At 42.7% G+C, this 20,827-nt stretch overlaps 1 protein-coding gene across 10 annotated transcripts in view; it reads right to left on the bottom strand.

Annotated features, from left to right (window-relative positions):
• Positions 1–20,827, bottom strand: part of FAM13A (family with sequence similarity 13 member A) — a 168,775-nt gene that overhangs the window by 43,844 nt on the left and 104,104 nt on the right. For 6 of the 10 annotated variants that reach the window (XM_074905581.1, XM_074905580.1, XM_074905582.1 and 3 more), the window contains one exon: positions 5,997–6,038. The exons of 1 other annotated variant lie outside the window; for it this stretch is intronic. In XM_074905581.1, the coding sequence (XP_074761682.1) occupies positions 5,997–6,038 (42 nt within the window). Of the gene's footprint in view, positions 1–5,996; positions 6,039–14,546; positions 14,619–17,233; positions 17,370–20,827 lie in introns of those variants that run through there. 3 more of the 10 variants (XM_074905587.1, XM_074905589.1, XM_074905588.1) reach the window with 3 other exon arrangements.

Below are 20,827 nucleotides of genomic sequence, written 5' to 3'. Positions count from 1 at the left end.
AAGTAGCAGGAGAATTTCCCAGTGCTGAGGACTTTACTTTCAGAGAGCCAGCCAGAAAACCTGCATCAAGGCACACAGCTGTTTTAAGCACTATAAACTTTTCAACTAGCTTCTTAAGACCCTCACACTTTTCCTTTAGGGAAGCCTGACCTCTAGAACTTCCCAGTGTTGTCTAACTTGTTTACCAAAGTCTTTTGCTCACTTCGAGAGGAGCCCCAGCAGCTTTGGATAACATCTTGCTTCACACATAAGGTAAACTCTTACTGCATGGTCTCTTCTCCCATTAATGTTTCGATCTCAAGTATGGGAAGGTGGTATTTTCCACCACCTTTAAGCACATTAAATCTTCCCTGCACCCCCAACTAGTAATCTCTAGGTTTAAAAGATATGCACCAGAGTGAGAATTATCTCTTCCAACACCTGCACCCTGTTTGGTCTGGCATCTTGTGACAGCAGGCAAGTAACTGAGTTGGGATATCAAACCCCCTCTCCTGTTTTTTTTCATTCAAGGCACCATTGTGCAAAATGTATAAGCATCCATATGTTAAAAGAGCAAAGTAAAAACATCAACCAGAGCAAACTGACTTGCTGACATATCTGTTCAGATTGGGTTTTCATTTATGAAGTCAGTGAATTAATTCCTGACTATACTTAATAGTCTAAATCATAAGCTGTACTTGCAATCTGGAACTATGGCCACTTACTGCTGAGATTTATTTACAGTCCATCTGCTTTATTCAGGAAACAAAGCTATTTTTTTTCCCTTGTTTTAGTTTTTTTAAAAGCCAACCACAACAATAAGAAACCCTCAACAGATACAAAAACTTTTTACCATTTTGTCATTCCAGTAAAGTAGAGGATGTTTAATGGCTTTGACATTTCAGATAGAAAATTTCTGAAGTCCTCCCAAATATATTATTCCAACCCATGACCTAGGAAATTCCCTTTTCATAGGTATTTATATAGTCTAAACACTGTTCACTCTCCACAGCTGTTGCACACTGTGACGTGCAATACTGCAGACTCACATGGGATCTATTTTAAGACAACTACTTCATGTGACACACATTCCCCAAAGAGAAGGATTGTGTCTGCATATAAAACATGAAAATAGTGAGATTAAAAATGAAGAGATGTGCTTTTAGTTACTGGGACACACTATCACACAGAGCACACACTTTCAATGTTTTCTCAGCATCTTCACACTTTGACAAACTCAGATTATTGTTTCTTTAAGTGTGATACACTGTATTTGCCACTACCTTCTTACTGTGCAGAAAATTAATCCCCCTAAAAGCAACTGTCTTTTTTTCTTCAGGATTCTTGCTGTTTTTCACTTGCACTGGGATCCCCCTGTACAATGGGTGCACACTGACACCTACTGCTTAGCAAAGAGACAACCCTGAAGGGGATTCATACATGCCACCCAATTTAGCTGGGTGAATTTGGATGGCTGTTTCTGTGCAGGTTCCTCTACAGAGAAGGAAAATGCTTCTCTGGGGGCCTCAGACCTGCCCAGCACCCAGACAGGGTGAGCAGGGGCACCCAGCAGACTGGTGTCTATTTTCAGCCAGTGCTGATGTGACACAGGACATGAATGTACTTCACACAACGTAATCATGACTTGTAAAAGGGCCCAGCACTCCTGTGGGCCTCAGGAGCTCTTAGGGCATGTCCCACCAATGGAGAAGTGTCCAGTGGGGAGGGGGCCAAGCAAATTTCTGAGCAGGTGCGAAATCAACAAGATTTTTTCAGGTTCTTCAGAAAATTGACCTGAGAACAACATACTACAGGCTAAGAATACTTGATTTGCACTATATAAAGAGTCTCAGATCACAACTGTTAAAATGAGAAACAGTCAGCTGTACTGAATACTGCCAACAGGATATTAGCACTTCAAGAGAAGAGAAGTACTAAAACAGGCAAAACTGTCCAACGCCTTGCCCCGCACTCATGGGTATCTAATAGAATTTTTGACATTGCCTGTGATGTCAGCTCTCATCCCAATTTCAGTCTAACGTTCTGCATGTTAACAAGGAAGCTCCACAAAAGCTTTTGCTTTTTCCCCCTGTAATATCACTCTGGTTTATCTCAGGATGTAGAATCATCAGGAAACACTTCTGAAACCATCTACATGACTAATGTCAAACCTAAAGCATATATGCCAACATGAAGCATGTCTGTAGATTCCCTGTCTTCTAAAAACTCATTGCACATGTTGAGTAGAGTGTGCTTACAGGGAACTGCCGTTGCCAGATGCTGCTGCTTCATTACCTGAAACTGCACACTGTTTCTCAGTACTGATTACTCAGTACAGCTGGCATTCACAGTCTTATTACAGAATTATACAAGGAGCAGTGCTACAAATTTTTTAACAATCTCAACTCCCTGTACCAGAAGGTTTAGTTACAAAAGGTTTTGGAACATAAATGCCCTTCAGGCACAATCCTTGCCTGTTACTGAGCACAGCTGAGTCAACAAATTACCTTACTAAGTAGTACAGAGAGGGAGAGGATAGCCCTGGTCAGCAGCAGGTGAATGGATTCAAACCACAGATCTCACAAACTGGTTAAGCCCACCTCATCCTTGCAATGCCCAACAAAAGAGGGCTCCAGCTACACAATTTCTGATTTCCTGCCCAAATTTATTCACAGCCTGTTTGTACAACACATTTTCTCTTGCATCAGTATTGTTAGTATTGTTAACATAAACAATCTTTCCCCTCTGTCTAAAACTCAGAGGAAATATGTGTACTCTGGTTCATTTCTTATGGTAAATAAGCCTTCCTTGCTTTTTCTCCATCTTGCAGCAGGGTCTACCCACTTCTTTAATCATCTTCACAAGCCTAATGCCACTTAAACACGAGTTACTGAAACTGTATGAGGCCTCATCTGACTCTTGTACAAGGGCATCCATACTTCCTCTAAGTATACTGAAAATACTTTACTTATATATCCACTGTCATGTGATTACTTCAACTTGAATATTTTCCTCCCATGACTCCCTTCCATCCCTCCATGAACAAGCATGCCCACATCCTTTTCTTTCCTGACATTTCCAAATGCGAGGAACTCCCCTTTCACTTCATGGATTTTCATTATTAATCCCGAGATATATGACTTTATTACCTATGTTATTAATTTTCATCCTATATATTTTATTTCACGCTTTTCTTTATATATCTATGTCAATCATCCTATATCTTATCTCACTGTCGTAAATTTTCTCCCAGAGGACACCCCTATCCCATTCACTTCTCCTAAATTTCTGCTATAAGACCAATTCATGAGAGTGATTCTATTTCATTATGACAGTGACTATTAAAAAAACACCCCAAAAGTCCATGACACTTAAAAAGCTCCACTAGCAATCTTCTTTCTCTCCTACCAGCAATACCTATGGGTCTCACCCCCTCCCTAGCTACCTTGAAGCTCTAAGTACTAACACTCATTTTCTCCATACAGATGGCATGATATAAAGCATTTTGCTGACATCAGACAGATTAGATACACTCCTTCTCCTCTTCAGAAAGTCTTACAAAAAATAATGAGGTTGTACTGGTTATCACCTCTCTTGACAATCCTGTGTCACATTTTGACTCCTTTGCCACTTCATCCCGTATCATTAATGATTGCTTATTCCTTTACAGAGCAGCAGTGGTGATTAATCCTATACTTGGTTGTGACTTCCACAATGTCTAAAGAAAAAAAAACCCAAACAAATCCACAAACCTAAATCAGTGCCATTTTAAGAAATAGTGTACTGGTGACATTCTGACAGTTATGACTTAAACTTAACACCCTGAGCATTTGCCTTATTGTTAAAAGAAACATCCAGGGAAACATCTCCATTGCTAGCTGACATGGTATAGCACTAAAGAATCAAGTCTCTGGTTTGATTCTACCAAAACGCATTTATGGAGGGACACAATGCTCCTTCAGTCTGGCAATAGCCAAGTATTACGCAATGTTCGGAAGATAAAGAGCTCTTCTTCCCATTTAATTAACCTGTTGTATAATTATGTATATGGAACTACTGTATCAGTGCAGCAGTAACCACTCTGTACATACATATTCATGATTCACTTGAAGGATTACTTGAATGGTATTTCAAACTATGTAAGTGTGGTTGGTAGCAATACAAATAGATTTGACCATCAGTCAGCTAAGGCAGACAGTCTCACCTTCCTTCTCCATAATGTGAAACGCAATTCCTACATATGTCATGCGCAGCTCTGAGGCAACAATTAGAACATTCGAAGCTGCACAGAAAAAACGGGCCACCCATTCAAGTTCTCAGTTGTTGAAGCACCATGCTGCCCAGCCAGCACCAGCTCTCCTGCCAAATTAAGTGCACTTGGCAACTGACCTCAGGAATACACATTTCTGATGTGTGATAAATAGCAGCAAGACTTACAAACTGTTACCTTTATTTACAAGTAATTGTGTCTCAGCAATGTTACAAAAGATGCAAGCTTGGCATGGAGCCTTATGTTGCAAGGTGTGCTGCTCCCTCTCCGCTTCTACTAGCCATTTCTTCAGTTTCCAACTATGTGTTTATTACTGACTGTTCCCTTCTGATTTGCAAGATATATTCCCATGGAAAGTCATCCCTTCATTCCAATGGACACACTCATTCATTGTTCCAGATACTAATGTGCCCACATTTCTATTTAAAACTTCCAAACTTGCTCCCTTCCTCTCAGAAATGTCCTGTTTTGATACCAGTTTCCTCAGGTGCATTCCTTGCTCCCCATCCTCTCAGCAATTCTGACAAGGACAGCTGAAAAGAATCTTCTTCCTGGATCATTTTTCCATGAGACAGGATGAGGATTTAAACTGGGGAAAACTTGTGACAGGGGAACGCATGCAGCTACTAAACAGACTCCCAAAGGAAAAGGCAGAACACCCTCTGACAGTCTGGGGCTTTTAATGCACAGTCTAGGCAACATCTGCACAAATACACTGAAGGGAATGATGGTGCATCAGCAAGACCATGCAACGACGCCAGTCCATGAACAGTTCACTGACCCACATTTCTGCAGTTTTAATGGAAGTCTTCATATTAAGAGTATGCATGAAATGCATACTTTTAGTAGTTTATGTTAGAAAAATTATGTAAGAAAAAACCCAAGCCACAAGACTGAATAGAAGTATGTGCAAGAGAATTAACAAATTTAATAGATCACTGTAAGAATTCCAAATATCACTGCTCTCACAAAAAGCACCACAGGGATTTCTTTTTATTTGTTTAAACTCTGCAGAGATCAAAGAACCCAATTATAGTATCTGGCCCTTCTTCCTCTGCAGCCCTTCACTGTTAATTGCCCTGGCTTCTGTTCTTTCACTAAGTACAAATGAAAGCACTGGAATTGAGCCTGCTTCTGAAGCAAGCAGAGCAAACTTTCACTGATGTCAACAGAAATAGGCCACTTCTACAAGCAATGACTTTGCCATCCAGTTGGCAAAACAAGAAACACAATTTGTTCAAATGCAGCGTGAGCACCGTTCCCTCCAGGGAAGCAAGCTGGGGACCCAGGCATTCTCCTGCTTTTCTGGGCTGCAGCAGAGGAGCAGTTGCTGCACGGGCTGCTGACTCACCTTCTGGTTCCTGGTTTCTTTCTGAGCAGCACGTGCTGCCAGTTCCTCAAAGCTTGTGGCAAAAATCTCTTATGTGCCCACAGATTATAAACTACCCATGACAGGCATCTAAGCTACACAGTGAACTAAAGAAAAGAGGAAATGAATGTCCATCTTCTAATTAAGAATTTACAAGACTGCCATTAAACTCTGAGCCTCATCTCTAAATACAAAAAAATTTCAACAGTTTGTATCTCTGAAGACTCATCCCACTAGCTGAGCAATAATGATGAACTTAATATTAGTCTTCAGTTTGATTACAGTCTGTCAAACATTTCTGGCAAAAACCTTCACATTTAATCCCAATAACGAGACAATCCTGCATAGAAAAATAAATTAAAACTATTGAGTAAATACCTCACATAGAAGGGTGACATAGGCCGCTCATCTTCTTGGGAGCTAAAAACAAAAACATATTTTTTAAAGTTAGTATGCCGCTCTGTCTTATATTTGCAGTTCAAGATATTCACTAGAGATAACAAAAGTGAAACAGTACACCTGTTATAGAGGTAACACATCTACCTTGTCCTCTGGTTGTACTCAGGGGAGAAAGCTTTAAATTACATTCCTTAAATCCTGAGAATCCAACTTATTTGTCAGTGTCCACAAACGCAATGTAACAGATCTCCTGCTAGACAGCCAGGAGTCACTCCAGCTCTGCAGCAGTGCAAGGACTATTCCCATAGCAACAATAAAGTATTTTGCCAGCAAAACCATCAGAGCCTTTCGCCATCTGCTGTTCCAGAATTAAACAACCTGCCTATTAAAGCAAAAAATGTCATCTTGAGAGACCAAAGAAATGACCATGAGTGTATGCATGACACTATGAATTCTACAGTTTTATCACTCCTGTGTAAAACCAATTTGACTATGCTGAAACCTCCCTAGGCTTGAGATCTGGGGCTGCTATTAGCTGGTGTGGAGCTCCCCTGACAAAACAGTGTTTCAGTGGCCAAATGACCTGGCCCAAATGTAATTACCTGGTGTGTGGCCAACCAGTTCCCTGATTGAGCTCATCATGCCTGTGCTAGCACAAGGGTAAGAAGGAGCTGCTGGGATGCTGAAGCTTAAGGTGTGGTGAACTAATGGTTTAAGTCAATTTAAGACTGTTGCTATAAGATAGTGTTTAAATTAGTTTCACTTAGTCATTCCAACCAGATAAATGGTTGGCCTTGCAGGGCATTTAATCCTTGTAACTCTCCAGAGCAGCATGCTTGCCTTCTTCCACACACCCAGGAAATGCCACTGAGGTTGATTGATCCCCAAAAAACTTTTAACTGGGTTCTCCAAAGAGCACAGCAAGTTGGGCAGAAAGGCAAAAAAGACGGGAAGCTGCATAAACAAAACATAAACAAAAGCAGAAAGGATAACATCCCACAGGCACTGGAAACCAAGCACTTCCCTGCTGATTTTCTGCTGTTCCAGCAGCCCGGTGGGACTGTTCCAGCACTCAGCAATTTGCCACAGGTAGCCAGCCACAGGTGCCAGGGCACTACCATGCTGTGAAGGCATCCACTGCTTTTGAACTTGTTCAGAGGATGAGAGAATGGGAGAGCGCTCTAGGTCAGGTGAGCTCAGCTTCAAACTCAAGCTGCTCAGGGGCTGTGATAGCACTGGCACCCTGAACAACTTCAACAAGGCATATGAAGTAGATCAAGCTTGAACAATTCTTGAAAAGCCAGACTGAGACCATTAAATCTCTTGAATTTTGAAGGATTTTATTTATCAGTTTATAAAAGCTTCTCTAAGCACAGAATAAAGGGGAAAGGAACATCTCCATGGGTTTTGTAGCTAGGAGATCAAATACACTCAGGTATCTTTTGCAGCTTCCACCAAAGCCAGCAGGAAGCTCCCACAGCAAGACAAGCTGAAACTGGCCTGCAGCCAGGCAAGCACCCTGCTCTCACACTGTATATAGCCAGAGACAGATTTCACTGTGGCTCATTTTGAACCCAGCCAATGTTATAACAGATCCACAATACGAACGCCAAATTCATCCGGGGGCAAGAGCACAAGGCAGGATGCAAGGAGTTGGAAAGGCTGGGAAGGCGGACAGACATATAAGCAAGCCTGTGTGCCAGAAGAAAAAAAAAAAAAAACACCACAAAACCATGGGGTTTAATTTTGCATCATTTTGACCCCCCTACAGTACTCAGAGATTCATAAAGAGACAACTACAGAAATCTACAGGAAAAACCTTCCGGCATGTTGCACATACTGATTCAAGTAACACCACATACCACGGACCAGAAGGAAGAGAAGCTGCTTCTGAAATCAGCATGGTCTGTCTAAACTCGCATCCCCTCTGTAACATGACAGTAACTGGGCATTTTTCAGCAGCTCACCAAGAAACTGAGAGCACAGCTGCTACTGGAAACTTTGCTGACACTTGCACAAGCCCATCTTTAGCAGCTCAAACAAGTTGCAGTCGGCCACTGCTGTGGGGGCACTGAATGTTGCTGCTGCCCTTCTCTGAGACCCAGCCAACACACAGAGAGAGCAGTGCAGAGCAGGCTGACAGCACTTGCCTGCAGCAAGGTAGGTAATGAAGCTGCCTGTGTGTGTACTGAGGCAAACCTGTAGAGTCTTTGTGAGAAACTGCTACAGCTTTGAGAATGCCTAGAAAAAGTAGAGGGAAACATGGAAGTGCCCATCGTTGCCCTTCCCAGAAGACGACCTGCAACAAAGGCACAGGTAAGAATCTCTGCCAGGCAAAGGCTCCCTCCCCTGATGGCATGCACAGTCTCTTGGCTTTCATGTATAAGTTCTCTCTTTATTTAGCACATACATATATACTTTTTTTTTAAGTGTACAGAAGCTACTTCAAAGCCACAAAGTTGTTGGTAAAGTTTTTTGCTAGGTTCAGTGCATTACATTAATAGCTGTACTTGTAATCTCAATGCAAACAAGTCCCAGTGGCAGACACAAAACATGAAAAATGTTTTCTCATGTAGAGGAAAGTTCACAGCACCATCAAGATTTCTGTGCATGCATGCAACTTCAAACAACAATACCAAATGTTGCTTAGTGTATAAGTGGCAGTTGTCAAAGCTGCACCAAACATGTTTTTGTTTCCATCATAAAAATCCTTCATCTCAGGGTTTGTAATTAACTTCTGAGCCACAGAAGCACAACTTTCTAATATTCATACTCCCACTACTCGCTTTGACAGATCAGATGGAGAAGTAGTATTCAGCAGGGACTATGAAACCTCGTATTTCCTTCCTTTACTTCCACAGCAAGTACAACTGCTGCTCCACAAATTCAAGCAAGTTTTGTATCTGTACAAAAAAACCCATTATCCACTCATACAAAGTAGCTGAGAAACAAATATTTTAAGAACATTTGCTGGGAATGGGGGAGAAAAAAGCTCTAGAGAAGTCAGAAACCAAACACCAGTTTCAAAATTTCACATGGTTGATAATTGTGGCTCTCTTATTCAATAGTGCTTTATAGTTTTCCAGATAGCAGCACTAATCAGTAGCTGCGTCTGGGATGAAGAGCTCCAAGCTAACTAGTACAAAATCTAGACTCTTGAGGAAATCATAACAATCTTTTAACTTTAGAAAGATCTTCTGCATCTGAATACCCGTTTCCCCCCAAATCATTAAAAGCAATGTATCCCAAGCATCCTTCCCTAACTTCACACACCTTAGTCACCTCATCTGTGCAAGATGGAAGACATGAGCTATGTAAATTACAAACAGACTTAAACCATAATTCACAACCCCTCAAATCAGATGTGAGACCATCAAACTCTGCTGCAATCATTTAGCACACAAGGATTCTGTTTTGATTACAATACTTTATGAAATAATGAATTATTTGTGTTGTAAGGTAATAAGCTGATGTGCTTTTATTATACACACAAGCACAGATTAGTTTAATGAAATAAATGAAAATTGTGTGTGAGAGGTTTTAAACCTGTGTATACATAATCACATGGTTTTGGATATGAAAGTGACAGGCAAGCAAGCAAAGATGTACAAGATAGGAATCATAAACAATCATCAATTGATACTGCACAATAAACAGGATTGTTTTATTAGAAATGGTTTTAAAACCTTCCACACAGGACCCTTCGTCACTATCACTCACACTATGTAGATTAAAAAACAACTGTTTGGTTGTTTATTTAAAACATCTTGCACTGAAGGGTTTATTAGTATTGCTAGGCAGCCCTTTCTACCATGTATCCTTTCAAAAGAAAATGCTAGACCTCATTAAGATATGTTTAACATTTAACTGGGTTGTACTTGGGTACAACCATTGTACTTGGGCTGCATAGTTCTTCTTTGGTTAAAGGGATATACAACCCTTCCAGAAAGAAAGGAAAGCTTAATACCTGGCACAGTGACCTGGCAGACCAAGTCAGCCATCCACAATATGGAGGGGACAAGTCATTCTGATGTGCATCTCTTACACAGTCTAAATTTCTACCTTGTCCAGCAAAGAATTTATCCCTTTGGTAAGCAGGTTTATTAGTAAATTAGGTGGGTGGGGGCTTTTTTTTTTTAATATCCTCAAAATTTTGTCCAGCTGTACACATGCTTTATGTCCAGAAGGCACTGAAGGGATGAATTAACTTTTAAAAAAACCCCAAACAGTTATTTATTCAACTATCACTGATTACCTGGCCAAGCGCAAAATACAGCAATGTCTTCTCTGACATATATACATAGCTCCCCTAAGCCAAGGGACTAAACAGAAATTAATTGCTCTTTCATGCAATACTTGGGAGAGCACTTTCTCACGCTCCTAAAGGATACCTAAATAACTGATCACTTCCTTCTTGTTAAGAAACAAAACAAATACCAGCCAAACTGAAAAACTTGTTCTCTTTATTTAATGGCTAAAGTAGTAATATTTTCATGTTTGTGACCTCCACTGAGCTAACAAAAAAGTTTGTCAGATTGGAAGGAACACCAGTATCACCCACCAGTCAGTTTAGCACATCTTAGGATTTTCAGGCACATGTATTTTACAACATTTATGCAATGCATCCTTTCTGTCTCTAAAGAAGGAAATAAAAAAGCTTGGGTGAAGTCTAACTGTTAAACGATAAATTTCCATTACAGAACCACAATTACCTTTTTTTGCCTCCCCCTTTTGTAACAGGAATGTTACAGGAAACTGTTCACCCACTGTATTCTCAAATATGCAATGATGTTTTTCCTTTTTTTCTTTTTTAATGTCTCATCTTGCCCTTCAGAAAGAATAAGAGACCTGCTGTTCAGTCCATTCCAGAGCTGAAGCTGTAAAAACACCCGTTTAGATGGAGAGTTCCCAATTTATTTGTATGCATATGGGATACCCTCCTCGATGCCTGAACTCTCACCCCAGGTCAGAGGGTGGCTCAGGGCTCTTGCCCCTTGTTTTATTTGCACTTAATTATCAGCAGTTCTTCCATCCTTCCTTGCTGGCACTGGAACCTCCATTGTAAAGCTATTGCTGCTTTCCTACTCCACATCTCTTTTCAAAAGTTAAATGGGACATTTAGTTGATTAAATTAGAAAAATACAGGGTAGTTTGTTGGGGGTTTTTTTGTTGTTTGGTTGTTGGATTTTGTTTTGGGTTTTTTTACAATCATGAAAATGTACTTTGATTCAAGTGTCAACATTTTGCACCAGAGACGAAGGGCCTAGATCCTGGCGGGGTCATGCTGCTCTGCCAAGGTCATGTTTTCCTAATGCCGTGCCATAGGCTCTGTTTGTTCTGACCTCAAAAATTAGATAAAGAAATGGCTTGCTTTCTACTCCACCACAGATAGTCTGGACTTCAAAAGAAATTAATTATTTTAGTAAGAATATATTTTTCAGGCAATGAGATAGCTGCTTCTAATTTTAATGCAATCAAACAAAAACACATTGAAAATTCAGTGGTGTCAAATCACTAATGCTATCAAAAGTTAATGCAGCTTTTGGGGGGAGGAGAAGGAAAGCTAGGCTTGAGTGACTTGTTAAGACTTCAAAGTTATCTCCCTCTTGTTTTCTTCTCACCATTTAGAACCACTGTGCTACCTTGGATTAACAGACATGCCATTTTTGCAATTGCAGGGGATTTGAACAATGTTATAATATTCAACATTAACAGCCTAAAAATACCTTCAAGGAAACCTCAATTTTGAGGCCACAGTAACTGCTTTTCGCTGAGTATCTTGTCCTCTTCACAAATTTTTCAGCACTTGTTTTTTTCCCCCAAAATCATTTCCTCATAAAAGTTATTTCAAGCTTGTGACAAATGCAAGATTGAAACTGCTCACGAAAATTTAGTGCATACTTATTTTCTCAATAGAGTGATTTACTCACAATATGCGCTTCACAGCAGTGGGTAAAAGGTAATATTTTTGCAAATGAGAAGTAGCAGGCAATATAAGCTTCTTCCTTCAAAACAGATTTCCTTCAAATAAATACTGAGGTATGTTATGCAAAAGAAGAAAGAATAACAACATCCTTGATGCAAGAGTAACTATAAATTTAATCTAACATGAGAACACTGTGGTGATACAATGGTCATCATTAAAAGTCAGCACTTACCATCAGTTGTTGAGCAATGCCACCCTTGCTCTATACCCTTAATCAGAAGGGAAGGGAGGAGGAATGCACTGTGTAGTAATTGTCTAAGAAACAAATGCTTAATAGCATTTAGAAATAACTCTGTGAGAGTTATTTCCAAACATTTGCATTCTCCCTGAAGAGTAGCTTTTATAGCCAAAACCATATCACGGCATTTCAGTTATTTATCTCCAGTCTTCACAATAGTTACACTTCTATCTAACCATATTTACCACTGAAACCAAGTTAAGTTCATGCTTAAGTACCTGTGTAAGCTACTCGCCAAATGAGCCACATGTCAAAAAACTAGGCAGACAACCTAGCTTCTTTATTCTGAACTCACATACTCCGCAAAATACCTCCGATAACTTGGGCGGGGGTGGATTGGTATTGGTTTAAATATTAATCTCCGAAGGATCATGCCATCTTCCCCAAAGCTGTTTCTTCAGCAGTGTTTTTACTAAAGGTCTCTCAACTAAGTTATGTCTTAAGCCTGCGAGATGACAGTGTGTAGCAATGTAACTGCAGTGCTGTAGAAAGGGACCTCTTTGTGGGAAGAGCTCCCTATTAGTCTTCCAAAAATATGAGCTTCTGTCTCCTGTCTTATCTAGCATTCAAAATACCAGTATTACTATTTCATAGAGACAAGATGAGGTGAATAGGAACTCTGGCACACATCTGAGAAGCACATGCTATTTCTTGGTCTATTTCCCACAGCCAAGATTAAGGCATGAGCACCCAAGCCTGGAGTAGGAGCCTTTTAATTTTAGGAAACACTAACATACAGCACAGCCATACACTTTTGAGAATATACTTATTATCCACAGACATAACTACACAGGCTGTGTGTGACGGGACACTGAGACCAAGGCATGTCACCTGAATGGAAAAAAAAAAAATACACTGAAGCCATTCTGCACACCTCCTCCCACTTCAAAGCATCATCAGGGAAGTACAGGCTATCCCATGGCAAGCTGAAATGAGCAGAACTTCTTGCTGATTAAATGCCATGATGAGCGAGAGACTGATTTTCCATTTATATTAACATATCTGAATCTACTGGAACCCTTGACAGCATAATTTTGTATAATTATTTTCTACTCACTATCTTCCTGGATTGCAAATATGTTTATCTTTTATAAAATGACGTCAATGTTAAACACTTGCTTTTGTTGTTTTACTTCTTAAACTAGTTGGGGCTTATTATGAAAGACAGGGCAGTGTCTTTTCTTCTACTTGTGGTTTGGCAACAGTCCTCACTAGGATAAAACTAGAAAATGGGTCAGAAAGAGGCGGAATGCATGTATCAGCCAAAGTCTCACCTCTTCTCAGAATTTATCAGTGTGAAGTTGCATAACGCACACATACCTGTTGCATTATAATGGTGAAGAACTGTTACTAGGTAACCAGCGATTTTGATTTTGGGATTGTTTGTTAAAAGCTTGCATGCTTCAAATAAAGGTATCTGAAGAGCCCAGTTTTTAGGTAAATATTCGTATTTTTTTTCTTGCTTAATCAGGTGGACACCCTGGAGGCAAACACCACAGAAAATTTCCACATCAATTTCCTCTTTTAGTCCAAGCCCCCCCCCCCCGCCCATCCAGTGGAACCCAGGAAGAGCTTCCACAGGCTCCTACACCCATCACATCACAGCTGTGACACGACAGGGTACCCAGCTGTGGGTCAAATGTGAGCCTGGAAGGCCAAAAATTCACATAGCATTTTGTAATAGTAATAGACTATGACTTGAGGAAGATGAGAACCACAGGTTTGAATTTCTCTTCATTCTTCCACCAGAAAAAAACCACCCAAACCCAAAACAAACAAGCAAACAATCAGATACAAGTTCTCTCCACCCTCAGAGAACATATTTCACTTCACATACATATTCGAGAACATACTTCACTAAGGCTTGTCAAGCACTCCCAGTACCCTGGAGAGAAAGTGATAACAAAGTCCAAAGGATCAGACTTATTTATGTTACAACTTTACACACACAAACACTCACTAATCTGTTAAAGAGAACACAGCAGTCATTCCAAAAAAAAGAAGAAAGTGTAGTGGAATATAAATGGTGTTCTCAGGCTAAAATATTGGCTATTTGTGAAAGACTCCAATCAAACAAACCAATAAGGTAAATCAAATGACCCCCAATGATGACTGCAAGCAAGACAGCCTATGCAGAAAACTGCTGCTGTACAGCTAAGAAACAGATCAGTGACACTCCCTACTTCTGTCACATATGCTTTATAAATATATTTATGATGGCTTCATTCTTCCTCTGCCTTGATTCGATTCAGCAAAGAGCAAAGTGAGAGAGGCCACTGATCACAAATGAGGCCCAAGTGCGTACCTGCCTTTCTTATCTCCTACAGAAACTGGCAGATATGATTGGCAAAGGTGGCCACCACAGGTTTCAGTTTTGCATAGCTTTTGTTAAATCTGCAATAGACTGAGATAGAATAAATTAATTAAAACATACAATAACAGCATTAGTAATGGTTGAACTAGGAATCTAGGTTATTAAAGTAAGCTAATGCTATTCAGCAAAGTTGTTAGCCTGTTAGCAATAGGAGACACAATTGCTGTCTCTGGATAGGTTGTTAGAAAGTCTGTAATGCAGCCTGTGTGACATTCACAAGTGCCTTTTACAGTGCTTGGGCAATATAGTACCTATTGCAGTGGAGGGTTCAACACACTCAGCCTTCCACCTCTTCCCATGCAACGAAATATAACCCTGACAATCCCCACTGTCACTCCCTCACAGCAGGCCACCACATCCCATCATGTGCCATGCCACAGACATCTATATATAGAATAAAATCACACTGTATAGTACATATGGCTCTATGCAAGCACATTATACAATTTTTAAGATGACAGACTCACAGCTTACAGATACCTTGGTAAATAAAACTTTGCTGCTCTAGTGACAAATGCTATTTAAATGTCACAGCTTCTTAAATGGGGCCTTTCTCCCTCTCCGAAGTTTTGCAAACCAGTCACACAAAGATGCACAGGAGAGTTCCCATGGTAGGGACAGCATGGCCAGCTTGTGGCCCACAGAGCACACAGAGTGGGGCACCTGCAGGAAATGGGCAGGAGGGAGTTCACCCACCCAGGAAGGGAATCAAGTGCAATTACTACTGGCAGTTCATTCCCTTTCTTGAGAGAGCACTACAGATGCTCTTGGTTTGGGAAGTGCCCCACACCGCAGCACCTGGAGGTTGCCACTAGTCTGCTTTAGAGCCAGCAACAGGAATCGTGCACTGAGAGCTGCCCATGCCCTCAGCTGGAACAGCACCTGTCCACCTCACAGGAACCACAAGCATACTGCTACTCGCACTGGTACTAACTACTGTCAGGCATTACCTCTCCTGAAGCTGACAAAAAATGCTCAAATCCAGCAAGACCCTCTTCTGCAGCAAAACTCTGCACTAAGAAGGGAGGAGACAACGTTCCATGAAGAGGAAAATAAAGGCGCAATCTGGAGGATGCCACTGTAAAGGGATCCGGGAGTCTGTGCTTGTCTGCCCCTAGGTCCAAAGAAAATTAGGTGCTGAAAATACAGTATACACATACTAAAAATAGATCAAGGAGGTGGAAAAGCAGCCAGAATTTTATGAATCTTCTTTTTAAACTGCAAAACTCAAACAATTCCATGTTCAAGGCTTAATGGGAGTTTGAAGAAAATGGGAGTTTGAAGAAAAAGCTTCACTTCTGAAGTGCAGAGTGCATTTCTAACTAATCAAGAGTTAATCCTTGCAACAACAAAAAACAGAGTCTAATTAGAGCTACCCTGTGAAACCTATCTTCCCCTGGGGTGAACAGTCAAAAGCACAATAACAACCACTTGTTCTGCTGCTACCACAGTCAGATCCTCAGGAACACAAAAAGGTTAAAAATATTATGTGAGACTGGTCCTTCAAATAGGAATGATGCACTATGACTACTTCTTTAAGATATTCAAACTGCATTTCTGCTTTTCTGCAGTCATCAACATGGAACCCCACGACCGCATTACTGCAAAAGAGACTTCCTCCACCTCTATCTGCAGAGGACCCTGCGCTTTACTGTTTCAAGACAGTAACAGTGTAGGCAGCAATTTCAGTTGCTATTTTATTGTGTCCAAGTAAGCAGCAACTCTGCCGCTACTGCTGAAACAGCACCACCACAGTGCTGAAACGGCACGCTAAATTACTTATTTACTGTTTTGTAGATTACATAAAGATTGATATCCAGCCCGTTCGAATAAGGTTAGAGGAGTTATAAACCTCTTAATTTTGAGAGCTGAAAGAGCAATACAAAAAAATTAAAAATGTGTGACTCGGTAGGAGGACTGTGTACGCTCCCCGCCCCCCGCAGAGGGTCTGTACCCTGCCATTTCAAAGCCTGGCTGCAGTTCTCCCTGCCATACTGTGGCAGGACCACATGCCAGCACAGGTACGCACTCACAGCTGGTGCTGAAGGGAGGTGTGTCTCCAAGCCCTGGAAACGAAACAGCCCTTTTCCTCCGAAAACTAAACCTCTCGCCCACGCTGCTGCAAAGGCAGACCACGCTGGGTGTGTAAGCAGACAGCTCTAGGTGGGGTGCGCAGAGGGGCAAGCCGGGCCGGGCTCCCTTTACCGCATTACGGCCGCTGCTGCAGTGAAGCGCCGGGGGAAAGGTTTGCTGGGGCGCGGGGAGCCGTCAGACCACCGCCGCTATCCGGGAGGGAGGCCCGCAGCACCTAAATCCCTGCAAACCTCTGAGCTGCTCCCACCCGGCGGCAGGCTCGCCGCCAGGAGAGGGGCTGCGTGGATTTCGGGGCGCCACACCGAGCCGCCCTGCCCCCGCCCCGCAGGAAGAAGCCAGAGATTTCCCCCACCCTCAGACCCCCGTTAATAAACGGACTTGTTACGCCGCCCGGGCAGCCGGCCCAGAGCGGCGCTGCCCTTCCCGGCAGGGCCGGAGCCCCGGCTCCCCCCGTGCCCCAGGGCCGCCCGGCGTAAGCCCCGCGCCGCGTTCTGGGCCGGGGTCAGCCCCGGCCGGACACGTACCTCTGCAGGGGCATGACTTCGCAAGCCATGCTGGCCATGGGGCCGCCGCTCGCCCAGCCAGCAGCCAGCTAGCCAGCCGCCCGCCTCTCCTCTCTGCTTCCCTTGCCTCTCCTCTCGCCGCGCCCGCAGCGCCGCCAGCCAGCGCCTCGCCGCGGGGGGCCGGCGGCCCGGCCCGGCCCCGGGGAGGGGCGAAGGGGCCGCCAGCCCCGGGTTGGCGGCTGACGGCGAGCCGCCCCGCCGCCGAGGGCCCGGGCTCGGCCCGGCCCCCTCTCGCTGCCGGCGGGGAGCGAGGCACCCCGGCCCCGGTTAACCCAAAGAGGTCTATGATATCCAGCTGGTCCTGGACCTGCAAGAAATGCCACAAGCTGAGGGGTAATTACTACAGGCTACCTAACAAACACACCCCACAAGGTCTTCTGTATCCCTTTTAGGAACTATAACACACACCCCTCCTTCCTAAATGTCACCCAGGGTGCAGTGTAGTCACCCACAACTTCCCTCCCCACGACCGCGCTGGGTGCCCTCCGGGGCGGGTTGGGTGCCCACGGGCAGGGTGCTCGGCAGGCACCCAGCCGACCCCAAACTTTACCATACCGTCGCCAGGCTGCTGCCCCTCGGCAAGCTGCACCGGGCCACACCACCGCCTACACACGCCTTCAGAACATAGAGGGGTCTAGAGGTGTTGGTACAACTGCTCCCTTGAACTTGCCATCCCTTTGCGTTGCAGTAGATGCTACTGGGGTTCAGTGGGTTCGTGCCACTTGGCTAACCTATTTGGACACACAGCGAAGAAGAGCATACAAAAACTCTTCCCTTAACATTTGAAATGAAGAGTTAAGTGTGGCAGAAGCCGAATTTATTTGTACTGATGTTCCCTGTGGGTCATCCGCAAGCACTCCTGCTTCTGTCTGTAGCTGCTCGCCAAGTACTGCTCTGAAACAATGAATGACACCATTTTATTTGGTGGAAATTCGGGGCTGGAAGAGCACTACAGATGTGCCACTTTCCAGGATGTGGCAGCCTTGGAAAACAAACAGGACAAAATCGCTAAGAAGGTCTTGCACTGAAATGTTTGATGGCTGAAGGAGCATACCCAAAGTTTTATTTTTCACCTTTGCACCTCCTCTGCCCAGAACACCTAAGGAATTGCCTTCAACCTTGCCCAACACTGAACAGAAACACTTCTGCTGCTGCCCTACCTGTAAACAATGTTACCACATCGCACACTTTATGTGATAGGGAAGGGGACAATCTCAAACTGATAAAGGGGCATAAGGGAATGGATCCCTTCAACATTTTAGGTGGTAAAAGCCTAATGGCTAATTCTGGCACAGTCAGACATGCCAATCTTCAAAAATTCAAGTCAGTATTAAAAGCACCATCACCTTTAACCCCAGTGAGGGATGGCACTGGCCTGGGAGAAGAAAGCTGTGTCAAGAACTTAGTACCTGTACATTTAAGATTTCCATATAGATGTAGATCATGTGAATTAAACATGAGCTACAATCAGCTTTCTGGAGAAGCAGCACTCACAGGTTAGCAGAAGGGTATCAGACATTTCACAGGGACACCTAACAGATTCTGACATTTTCCAGCAGGACATAGGGGCGTTTTCTGCCAAAAAAAAGGGGCAGTGGGCAGCTGCAGCGTCAGAAAGCAGTGGCATGAATTAGAGACGCAGAGGTCAGTTGAGAAGTGGCTCCGCTTCAGTACGCTGAACTGTTTAATATTTGCTCCCGTCAGCAGGCTGACTGGAAGAATTGCATTAGTAATGCTTCTGCCCATTGCCTCAGCACAAGCCTGTTCTGCTGCGCCACAGTCACGCCAGGCATAGCACAGGGCCCCTTTTTAGGAAAGTCAGCAATGCTGATAAAGCATTCTGCCATCACGGATCTGGGCTGCTCTTATCTGTGGCAATTAAATGAGTATCTTGATGACTTCCTGTTAAATTAAATGCTCTGTATGTGCTCTTAAGCAACTAAAACCATGAGAGAAAGATTTTACTCTGATACATAAAACTGCTTCAGTATAAAACAAAAGCACCTTGTATGGTTTCACAATTCAACAATAAATCAAACTGCCTCTTCATGGCCAGTCTTTTTTTATACACACACAATTATTCATAGTTTATTACACTTCTATAAACTGAGCGTTACCATCAGGATGCCAATAAAAAAAATTAGTTTTCCACATTTAACTAAGGACCCATCTACACAGGGAAGGAGTCAAGGTTCTCCAGAGCAGCTTGCTGAATAAACAGAAATGGAATAACTCAAATAGCTGCTGTACTCTGAATGTATACTCTAGCTATTTTGTTGTAACTTCCATGGGACTTGTCTGGATAAATGAGCTTAAAAGTACTAAGATCCTCAACAAAGAATTCACTAACAAAAAGAGATGCTGTAATAATCAGAAAAATTATTTTATAAACTAGTGTCAGTGAAGAAAGTTTGTTCATGGCATCATGCTAAAATCAACCAGTTGCATTGGAAGAACATTAAACCTGCCCAGGGCTCCCTGTGATATCAGCACCTTCAGATCCACCTTTTGTTTCTGTTCTCTTCTTTTGAAGTCCCCTTAATGGGGTATCAGTTTTCTCCCCTCCTTCCTCATCTGCCTATAACATTGCCAAAAAACATCACGACTGTGAAGAGGTACCCTAGCTGACATTTCCCTGCACACCCACTGGCATGCAACTTCAATATCCATTAAAAGGAAGGGGATTGAAGATGAAAAATTCAGCTGGGGGACTTTTGCTAGCATGGCTCGTTTCCCAAGTTTTTAACCATTTCTGGAGCAGCTGCAGATATTGCAATAAGAGATTTTAACATGGAGAAATGTCAAAGAGAGTGACATTTTTAAAAGTACCTTGGGACACAGTAGCCAACCGTTGGTAAGAATAGTAGTATCTGCTACTCAAACAGGGGGAAATTGCCCCATGGTGCATGTCACCTTACTTCAGTTTGCATTTGCATCACAGTGGGCCCTCTGAATGTCACCCTGCTAAATGAGCACACAACTCCTTAATTCTTTACCTCCCCTGTTCATGGGTATGGACCACAAGCAATGTATTTGTGGCACAAACTAGGAAGACAAAAGCTGCCAGAAAACTGCAGTCTTATCTCCAAACAAATCCACTTCCTTCTCACGAATGTTCATGTTAAAGCCAATTTTGCTAGTTGACAGAGGCGGGAATTCCTACACACACACACCCCCTCCCACCCCATGCCCTTTTAAACTTGCATAATTCAAACTGGGTTATCACATATAAAACCTGTGATTATACAACATTTTTGTTTGGATTTGTTTGTACTTGTTGATTTGTTCTCCCATGTTAAACATGGAAAACATAATCTCTTCTGCAAGTGTCATACAATTCTTGTATTCCTATTGCTCAGAAAGGCCAAACTCATCTGTTGGTAGCAACAATGCACTGCAGTGGCTATTTATGGCACCACCAAACATACAGAGGGTGGGGAAAAAATCCCCTCTCTCAGGACCAACACAGCATACTCTCCACTGACTGTGTGCTCCTCAGTGTATTGCAAATACTTCAGGAAAAGAGACAACAAGTAACAACAAAAATTATAAAGC

The sequence above is a fragment of the Athene noctua genome, chromosome 4 (genome assembly GCF_965140245.1).
Source record: "Athene noctua chromosome 4, bAthNoc1.hap1.1, whole genome shotgun sequence".
Lineage (NCBI taxonomy): Eukaryota > Metazoa > Chordata > Aves > Strigiformes > Strigidae > Athene > Athene noctua.
Note: the sequence above shows the minus strand (reverse complement) of the source record. Positions and strands in the feature narration are given on the sequence as shown.